Genomic DNA, 9,861 nt, shown 5'->3' with positions numbered 1-9,861 from the left:
GTGTCTAACGTTCCTCGTATACAATGTCCTGTGCTTCCTACCTACACATTGGGAAAGCTCTTTGATTTCTAGGATTTTAGGATTGTGACTTTGAGGGGCTAAACGTTATATGAGATTGGAGCGTGTCTGCTGAATCTGTCACTATTGGGTCTGACTTATCTACAAAAAACAAATTAAAAGATAATCAGCAAATGATAAATGAAAAATAATACTCGGATTAAAAGAAAATTTCTGGGTGGCCAGGAAAAGTGTTCGCCTAAGGTTAGGGCAGAGAACCCACAACCAGCAGCCGAGAGGAATCCGCAGAGAGAGGAGGAGACGTTTACCCTTTATCGATTTGGCAGTTCCCGGCCCTTTGTGATTCCCGCCACCTTACCAAGATGGCGGACACCGGAAGTGGGTCACGGAGAGGGCGGGGAATCTGCGTGCGCATGCCCCAAACTGGGTCTCAAGGCGCCGGCGACGGAACACTTTCTTTGGCAAGATGGCGGCGGGGAGCAGCGGTGGCGGCGGCGGGGACCGCTCGAAAAGCGAGGCCGATTCCGGCTTTCTGGGGCTTCGGCCCACTTCGGTGGACCCGGCGCTGAGGCGGCGACGGCGGGGCCCAAGAAATAAGAAGCGGGGCTGGCGGCGCCTCGCTCAGGAGCCGCTGGGGCTGGAGGTGGATCAGTACTTGGAGGACGTGCGGCTGCAGGAGCGCACGAGCGGGTGAGTGGGCGGGACTTCCGGCAGCCGGGTCGTGTTCGGGGGGGCCGGGTGCGAAGCCGAGAGTGCTTGAGGTAATGGTGTTCTGGTCGGCCGGGACCACCTGTCGCTGGCACCGGCGGGGAAGCCGAAGGATAGGCTAGGGACCCAGGGTGGGAGGCTGGGGGACTTGGTAGGTTACCAGATATAGGGCTCCAGTTAAATTAGGTTAAGGTAAACAGTAAATGCCCTTCTGGTATCCATACATCCCACGCAGCCCCCCGAGTTCAGTGCGTTTTAAATATTAAGCTCTGTAAACCTTCGGGGACGGGCCGTAACCTGGAGTGGTCCATGGCGGGCAGAGCGTGCTCGAATGAGCATAAGAGTAAAGTTGGGCTCCGAGCGGGTGAACCTGCTCCCTCCGCAGCATCTTGCACCCTCCCCAACATCTTAGGCTGACGTTCTGCATTTTCCTCTCGCAGTGGCTTGGTATCAGAGGCCCCGAATGACAAACTCTTCTTCGTGGACACAGGCTCCAAGAAAAAAGGTGAAGAGCTTTTGTGGTGGTGCGTGACCGGACACTAGCCCACCTCATGCTCGGAGAGGGTCTGTGTTATTGACGTGGCTTGGATGTCATATACCTGCTAAAAACGGTCTTTACTGTAAGCAAGGACTTGGAATGAACAAACAGTAGACTAAAGAGGAATTCGAAGAAGTCAGATTTTCTTGTTATCAGAAATCTCAATGAACAGAAAAGCTAGAACCAACTAGTTCTTCTGCCTTGAGTAGATTAGACATAGATTATTAGCATGTGTCCTAATAACTTGCAGAGAAACAAGTTAAGGGCATGCATTAAGAAGTCTTACCTGTTTTAGTTAATATATGCTTTGATAAGAACAAGGTGGTTCACTTAATGAGTAGTAAATTCATCTTAACCTGCTTGCTTTAATTTACTAAAATGCAGGGTGAAGAAGTGCTTCAGTGAGTAGCAGAATTTATGTCGATATGTAAAAAAACATAGACAATCTGCTTTAATGAGGGGGAGCAACAAAGCCACAGGGTCTGCTTTAGTGGAAAAGGTTATAGCTTTAACAGCAGGACACCCTTAAGGAGCATGTTTGAAATCAGTTAAGGAGTCTTGTTCTAACAAAAATGAGAGGACCTGTTTTAGTGAGCAGAAAAAGAGTGAAAGAACTTGCTTTGAGAAATAGGGGACTTTGAGGAGTAAGTAAGGCCTTATTATTAAAGTTGTCGACTTTCACAGAAGTGAGTAGATCTGGTATGTAAGCCAACACGGGAAGTCTGGGACCTATTTAGTGAGCAGGTGAGGAAGAAGTGAAGGCCTGTTGGCCTGTGTGAAGTCCCCTGGGGAGTGGAAGAGAGGCAGTTTATGGATTCTGCTCATAAGGGAAAAGATAACAGTGACTGTGTGATCATGGTGCTTTATGCACTTGAAAAAATTCCACGTTCACTGTGACCCTCTGGGTTAGGCATCAATGTTCTCAACACGGAACCACAGAGGAGCAGAGTCACTTTTGTGAGGTCCCATAGCAAATGGAAGGTTACAGATTCTGTCCCGGGGTGTTTTGCCCTCAAGTTCTTGCTGTTTACTATCAGGCTTTAGAAGTAAAAGGCAGAAAACCCTCTGCGAATCAGCCATCTTGGATCCTGAGTGCAGATTCCGGGGCTTGTGCTGCCGAGATGCCTGCTTTCTTGTTGGCATTACTGGTTCTGTAGCCATTTTCTGGCTTTGGAAGCGCCTCATGTGCAGGGCTGTGTGGGTCTGACTCTGTCACCCGCACGGGGCTGCCTCCAGCTGGCCCAGGAAATGGATGTGTGGGGGGAGGGTGGGGACTGGGGCACTTGGACGCAGGACTTTGGGGGCCTCTTCCTTCAGGTAGGAACCTGGGGGCAGCCTGGGTTGTGGGTCTGAAGTGAGGGGGTTGGGGAGTTAGTCTTGGAAACTGAGGAGGCCTGAGGGCTTGATTCCTCTCCTTTGTCCCACTCCCAGGGCTGAACAAGAAGAGGACCAAAGGCCGGAAGAGGTCACTGCTTCTCAAGAAACCCCTTCGGGTTGACCTCATCCTAGAAAATACATCCAAAATCCCTGTCCCCAAAGAGTGAGTGTCCTGCCATCCCCGGCCCCTTCTTTTCTGCTGGACCCCAGCCTCATGCCTTTTCTCTGTAGCAGCCCCCACTTATTTCTTGGTCCTAATGGAGTTTCTGGGGAGGTAGTGTGGTAGGTGTGGGTTGCTCAGAAGGGAGGGATGGGGTCAGATTCGGGCTTTGTGGAGCAGATAGGAGGGAGTGCGGTGGGGGGCCAGGGTGTTCTGGCTGAGGCCGGCAGGGGTGGGGCTTGGGCCTGGCCCTGAGCCCTGACAGTGGAGATGAGGTGGGGAGGAGCTGCCGGCAGGAGGCAGGTCAGGCAGGGGCTGAATGACTGACGCCCTGATGGGCGGAGGTTAGGTGGGTGATGGGGTAAACATGGGAGGAGCAGTGGCTTTTCAGGGTGAAGCTGAGGTTGGCTTTGAAGTGGTGCATGAGGTGCCTGGGAGATGCTCGGCGCAAGCGCCCCAGAGCTGTCGTGTTGTTGGGCCTGGGGCTCAGGAGAGGCCGGGGTTGGCGATGGACCTGGGTGGTTGCTGGGTTGTTGGACCGAGTGCGGAGCAGGAGGAGCTGGGAGGAAGTTTGCCCGTCGGGGTGCTTGGGAGAGAAGGTGCTAGGGATGCGTGAGAGGGGTCCGACTGGGAGGAGCGGGGGGCTTTCTCAGGCCTCTCCCTCACCCACGTCATCTGTGCCGCTTCTCCCCAACCCAGCGTCCTCGCCCACCAGGTCCCCAATGCCAAGAAGCTCAGGCGGAAGAAGCAGCTATGGGAGAGGTTGGCAAAGCAGGGCGAGCTGCCCCGGGAGGTGCGCCGGGCACAGGTCCGGCTCCTCAACCCTCCCCCACCCAAAGCCAAGCCTACACCCCAGGACACCATCGAGCGGCCCTTCTATGACCTCTGGGCCAAAGACAGTGAGTGCTGTAGCTGTCACCTGAGGGTGGGGACAGGGCTGCCACGGGCAGTTGTGCCTGTCGCGTACTACACGAGCTCTGTGTCTGGGGGGTGCCCCGTGAATGTTGCTTTGATGATCTTCGGCAGTTAGGCGTCTTGGCAGTGGCTCTTTCCCCTTCATGCCCCCCTTTTCCGAGTGGGCTTTCCTGAGGGCCAGCTTCTGACCCTCAGCCTGGGGTCTCTTCTGCTTTCTGGACCCCGTCCAGCTGCTCTGTTGCCTGGCATTCAAAGCCCCTTGGGGTCTGAGCGTCAGTCCTTCCCTCGCCTGTGCTTCGGTGCTGCCTGTGAAAGCGGGAGGGAGCAGAGGGCCCTGCTGGCCGTGCGGGGGAGCCCCCAGCAGCCGCCCTCTCTGCCGTCACAGACCCTCTGGACCGGCCCTTGGCTGGCCAGGACAGCTTTTTCCTGGAGCAGACCAAGAAGAAGGGCGTGAAGGTGAGACTGAGTCACGGGGCCTGCGGCCCAGACCACACGAGTGGGGGCCAGGCAGCGGCTGGTGCTGGGGAGGGAGAGAACCCGGGGGTGGTGGGTTGGTGGGCCGCACTTTGGGGAGGTCAAGGACACGTTACTGAAGAGAAGCACTTAACTGCTGGGCTTCAGAGATGGGAGGGGAGAGCCTCCAGGCAGGAGAGCCGCCTGGGCAAGGCTGTGGCGTGGGGCCGGCCTGGGGGAGAGGTGGGTGGTGGGAGAAGTCCCCACAGAGCTGATTTTGGAGTTTGATTCTATGTGTTTGCACTGACAAGCCATGCGGTCTTGCTGGCGAAGAGGTGGGATTATGGGGGGGGGCAGGCACAGCAGTGTGGGACAGAAGGTGGGTGACCCAGGACAGAGTCCTTGGGTAGAAGCACTGGGACTGGCAGGTGTTGGGTGTGGGGAGGGGCAGGGGGCATCCTGGGTGACCCCTGGGCTTCTGCTGGAGACTGAGGGCCTTTGCTGAGGTGGCGGTCAGCCGGGCAGGGACGAGGAAAGGCCGGAAGCAGAGGTGCTGCAGGCTGCGCCGCCCAGACCTGAGCGTGCGCTGGACTCCCCCAGGGTCTTGTTCACATGCCCAGGCTGATGTGTTGGCCCCGGTGGACCTGGGATATTCTTGGGTGCTCCCAAGGGCATCGGGGGTCACACTGTGCGTGTGTCAGCCCTTTGTCGTCTGTGTTCTGCTCTGCCAGACACTGCAGACTTCAGAGGGACAGGCTGGTGACTAAAACCAAGACCCACTGTCCCATATGGGGTCACAGAGACCCTTCTCAGGAAAGGTGGCTGAGTCCTGCCTGTAGGGAGCTTGCCTGTCCTGGACATGCCCCGGGGTAGGGGTGGGGGGCCAGCAGGTGCCATCGTTCCAAATGCTGGATCCCAGGGGCACCTCCCAGCAGGAAGACTGTGGGCCACACCCAGGCCTCTGCTGCCTCCCTGCCCTGGGGTCCCGGTACTGAGTCTGAGAGCCTGAATGGTGGGGCTCCCGGGCCTCACCCTGCTGTGGTCTTGTCCTCTTCCAGCGGCCACTGCATCTCCACACTAAGCCCTCCCAGGTGCCAGCCGTGGAGGTGACACCCGCTGGAGCCTCCTACAATCCGTCCTTTGAGGACCACCAGGTACACAGCCCTGAGCAGGCCTCTCGGCCACCTGGCCACTTGGTCAGCGTGTCTTCTCCAGGCACTTCCTCCACGCCCACCTGGTGCTGGAGACTCAGCAGTACCCGAGACAGCCCTGGGCCTGCTCTCCTGGGGCTCATGGTGCAGTCAGGGAGATAGACCTGTTCCCAGAGAGAGATGACCAGGGTGGGCAGGGCTGGGCTGGGAAACTGGGGTCATCCAACCCAGCCTTGGTGGTCAGAGAGGGCATCTTGGAGAAGGGGACGTCAGAGCTGAGACTGAAGGTGTGAGGAGGAGTGTGCTCTGGGAAAAAGGGAGCAGATGTTCTAGGCAGGGGAACAGTATGTGCAAAGGCCCAGAGGTGAGTGAGACCGTGCTACTTTTCAGGAAGTCCATGGAACCTGGATGCAGAAGGCCTTAATGAACTCGTAGGAGGCCAAGTGAGACTTATCTAAGGGCACAGATAGTTTAGCAGTGGGAAAACCTGGCTGTGAGAGTCCCCGTGTTTGTTTCACAGACATCTGTTAAGCACAGGTGTGAACAGGGGACAAGCTCCCTGCTTCACGGAGCCCAGGTTCCTGGAGAGAAATCAAGGTCATTGCGTAGATGCAGGACACTTGAGTGAGTGCTGCTCGGCACCGTTTACGATGGGTGGTCTCTGAGCCCCCCGGGAAGAGAAGGCAGCCGATACCCAGGGTCTCAGTAGCAGTGCTGGGACGCTGAGTGTCAGAGGGGGGAGGTTGGCTGCAGCAGAGGAGGCTGCTCGCTGCTGTGTGTCCCCCTCGACTGGCGCAGGCAGCATGGGTGCCGAAAGACCAGTCACCTTTTTTTTTTAATTGCTTTACAGAGGTGGTAGGATTTGTCATGTGATTTTCCCATTTACATGTATGGCTCATGGTGTCCTCACAGAGCTGTGCGGCCTTCCCCACCGTCACTGTCGGAGTGTTTCCATGACCTCTGAACTACATGCCCAGCAGCCATCACACCCCGATTCCCTGTCCCTCCTAGTCTTGTGCAGCCATAACTCTCCTGTTTCTGTGGATTTGCTGCTTCATGTTCCATGCAAATGAAGCTGAGCAGTGTGTGTAAAGACCAGACTGTCCCCTGAGAGAACTGGCAGAGCAGATAGGAGGTTAAGGATTTGAAAGCCCTGTCCGGCTGCTTTGGGGTGGGTGGGGTGAGGCTGTGGCTGGGAGGCCAGGGAGAAGAGGAGGGGCCCGGACTGGGCGCTGGGGTTGGGGCAGATGGGAGGGAGGAGGGCGGAGGCTGTAACTCCCCAGGGGAGACCCCTAGGGATGGCTGCTCACCCCTTCCCCACCCCCTCCCAGACCCTGCTCCGCGCAGCCCACGAGGTGGAGCTGCAGAGGCAGAAGGAGGCCGGGAGGCTGGAGCGGCAGCTGGCCCTGCCTCCGGTGGAGCAAGCCGCCACCCAGGTGAGCCCCGCCCCTCCCCGCCCTCGGCGCTGCCCCGCCCTCCGGCTTGCCCAGCCCTGGCCCCTCACTCGCCTGGCCCCCTCCCCGCCAGGAGTCTGCCTTCCGGGAGCAGTGCCAGGGGCTGCTGGAGGAGTCCGATGTGGAGGAGGAGCCGGGCGAGGGCCAGGACGAGGGGCTCGAGGCTGGGGGAGCCGAGGCTTCTCCCACGCCTGTGCGCCTGGCCACCGTGGAGAAGAAGACGGAGCAGCAGCGACGGCGGGAAAAGGCCGCCAGGACGCTGGTGAGCACCGCGGGCTCCGGTCAGCTTTCCCTGCTCCCGAAGCCTGCTTTCTCCCCTCTTTGGCTGCTTTTCCTCTGGCCTGCTGTTCCGTGCTGTTCGGGGTCCTTGCAGCTGCTGTGTCAGCTGTGGCCTGTGTCCACTGCCCTCTGGGCTCAGAGGATGCAGCAGGGAACACGCTGTGCCAAGTTCCTGCTGCTTGGGGGCTCGTGTTTGGGGGTGGGGATCTGGACCACAGACCGAGACAAATGGATAAGGAAGGTCAGTTCAGAGAATAGCTGCTGTGAAGATGAGCAGCTGCCAGGCGGTGGCTTGGGATTGGCCAGGGGTGGCGCCGGGCTGAGCCCCCCGGCCTTGCCTGTCCCTGCAGCGGGTACAGCAGGCTGCAGTGCGGGCCGCCCGGCTCCAGCACCAGGAGCTCTTCAGGCTGCGAGGGATCAAGGCCCAGGTGGCGCAGCGGCTGACAGAGCTGGCACAGCGGCGAGAGCGGCGGCAGGCGCGGCGGCTGGCCGAGGCAGACAAGCCCCGCAGGCTGGGGCGGCTCAAGTGAGGCCCAGCTGGGGGCTCTGGGGAGGCTGGAGGGGTCCCCCATCTGGCACCTTCCTACCTTCACTCGGCCTGGCCTCCTCCTGGAGACCATCTCTTCCCCCCGAAGGCCCGCTGCTTAGCATGCTGTTCTGCACAAGGGGCCTTTGGACTCTGCCCTGGGCCAGCTGACCTGAACGCACTGCCCTCGTGTTCTCTAGGTATCAGGCCCCCGACATTGACGTGCAGCTGAGCTCGGAGCTGTCCGACTCACTCAGGACCCTGAAGGTACTTGCCCATCTAGGGTGATGTGATGCTCCCAGGGAGAGCCTGGTGCCCAGTGATGACCCCCATCCTTGCTCCCCGTGCCCCCTAGGGGCTATGGGTGACATCATGGCTGCCTCCAGGCTCGGCCGGTTGGGCTGATGCCTGGGGGCTGAGGGCACAGGGTCTTCACGGGTGAGGGGCCAGGTGATGCAGTGGTTGGAGCCTGTGACCCTCAGAAGGCCTTTCCCCACTGCCAGCTCCCAGCCCCATCCACTCTCTCAGACCCAGATGGGTCTCTCTAAAGCTCAGGACCTGCTGTGGCTCCCGAGTACCCCTGGCAGGAAGCCCCACTCCTCACCACAGCCACGGGCCGTGCGTGGTCTGGCCTGTCTAGGGTCTCCAGCCAGCTGTGCTGAGGAGCCAGCCACGCACCCTTCATCCTGTGACCCCGGCCCTTGCCTCTGCTGCTCCCTTGGCCCTTTGCCTCTTCTTCACCAGCCTCCTTCCTGTTCACTCCACACCCAGCTCCAAAGTGGCCCGTGGGTCACTACCTACCACCCCACAAGCCTGGTGCCAGGCTGAGTCCCTGGTGCGCATGAGGGCTTGGCTGGCCGGGAGCCTGCAGGGGGCTGAGCTTCTGCTTGATCCTGGCTGGACCCCTGGAGAAGTCAGGCCCCTGCTGAGGCCTCCCCCTCTGTTCCACAGCCTGAAGGCAACATCCTTCGAGACCGTTTCAAGAGCTTCCAGAGGAGAAATATGATTGAGCCTCGGGAGAGAGCCAAGTAAGGGGCCCCTGGGGCTGCTGTGGGGGTGAGGGTACGGGGAGCCTTCTTGCCCACTGTGGGCTTGCTGGTCGCTGACCTCTGCCTTCCCTTCCCCAGATTCAAGCGCAAGTACAAAGTGAAGCTTGTGGAGAAGCGGGTCTTCCGTGAGATCCAGTGAGTGGCCCTCCCCTCCCCTTCCCCTGCCAGGCGCGTTGATCTCTTGGCTGGGACAGAAGCACGACTCTGACCTTAAGCAAAAAGAAACGAGCTCTTCTTCCTGGTGGTATCCGCCAGTCCCAGGGCCCATCCCTTGGCCAGACGCAGGAGAAGGGCAGCCAGCCAGGTCACCTGAACCCAGAGTTAGGTGGGGAGGCCCCCATAGGGAAATGGAAGGGCCCAAACCAGAACGAGGGTGTCAGGTGGGTGAGGACTTGGGCCCCTGCTCCCCACCTGCACCCTCAGCCCCCTCTCCTCTGTCCTCAGGTTATAGCCACTGTGGGACAGCGGAATCCCCAGCCTTCAATAAAGCACCTTTTAACCAACACCCTGAGCCTCGTGTGCCTTTTCTCCCTCCTGCAAACAGCTTTTCTGTTCCCCCAGCACACGAGGGTGTGGGTACCAGGACCTTCATCTCCACCAAAGCCTGCTGAGGACACAGGGTGAGGCCCCTTCCAGCCGTGGCAAGGTGGGCGGCCATCCCGGGACTGAGGAGGGTCTCCCTCAGGCAGAGGAGATACTGTGGGCTGATTGCTGGGGCAGGGTGGGGGTGAGGAGTGCGGAGGTGAGGCCCACCTCACCTCTAGGGAAAAGAGCCCCCTTCTTTCTGCCCCAGGTGACAGGGGCAGTTCTTGGTTACAGCAGTGGTGTAACCAAGTCGCATTGGTGGTGAGCACCGACTGTGCTCTTAAGCAGGTGGATTTGCATTGAGCCCTCACTTAGGAGAGCTAGGATTGTATTAAAAAGGGGAGGGGACAGGGACATCAAAGGAGGTTAATTTTCCTCCCCTGTACCTATTTAAAAAGGATTTTTTAAGCCTTTCTTCTGAGGTAATAAAGGACTTTGTTCTCATCGAAAGTCATGAATATAGTACAGAAAGATACCAAAACACCATAACTGTCCCCCTTGACATTTGCCCTCCATTTCAAACCCACTCCCTTCTCTATTGAGCAGCTGTCACTGCAGCTCAGTGCGAATGATTCCACTGTGTTCTGTGTGCGAGTCTCTGTTATGCACAGGTACATGTGAGAATTGTTCTCTGCCTAAGGATAGTTC

The 9,861-nt window shown here is 58.5% G+C and overlaps 1 protein-coding gene and 1 non-coding gene across 3 annotated transcripts; both read left to right on the top strand.

The window, feature by feature from the left end:
- The first annotated feature begins 461 nt into the window (after positions 1 to 461).
- Positions 462 to 9,133, top strand: NOP53 (NOP53 ribosome biogenesis factor). Of its 2 annotated transcripts, XM_036885591.2 has the most exons (13): positions 462 to 708; positions 1,167 to 1,231; positions 2,696 to 2,804; positions 3,501 to 3,700; positions 4,102 to 4,172; positions 5,228 to 5,323; positions 6,652 to 6,756; positions 6,848 to 7,036; positions 7,404 to 7,579; positions 7,780 to 7,846; positions 8,531 to 8,607; positions 8,707 to 8,763; positions 9,073 to 9,133. In XM_036885591.2, the coding sequence occupies exons 1-13, from the start codon at positions 485 to 487 to the stop codon at positions 9,077 to 9,079; spliced, it is 1,443 nt and encodes a 480-aa protein (XP_036741486.2). In that variant the 5' UTR covers positions 462 to 484; the 3' UTR covers positions 9,080 to 9,133. The 2 variants fall into 2 exon arrangements, with proteins under 2 accessions (XP_036741486.2, XP_036741487.2); XM_036885592.2 differs by lacking the exon at positions 9,073 to 9,133 and having other exon boundaries at positions 8,707 to 8,767.
- On the top strand, positions 7,893 to 8,003 carry LOC118912675 (small nucleolar RNA SNORD23). The gene has a single exon (XR_005024866.1). It is a non-coding gene; the product is annotated as a small nucleolar RNA SNORD23 (small nucleolar RNA).
- Positions 9,134 to 9,861: the final 728 nt, after the last annotated feature.

This window comes from Manis pentadactyla, chromosome 15 (assembly GCF_030020395.1).
Source record: "Manis pentadactyla isolate mManPen7 chromosome 15, mManPen7.hap1, whole genome shotgun sequence".
Classification (NCBI taxonomy): Eukaryota; Metazoa; Chordata; class Mammalia; order Pholidota; family Manidae; genus Manis; species Manis pentadactyla.
Note: the sequence above shows the minus strand (reverse complement) of the source record. Positions and strands in the feature narration are given on the sequence as shown.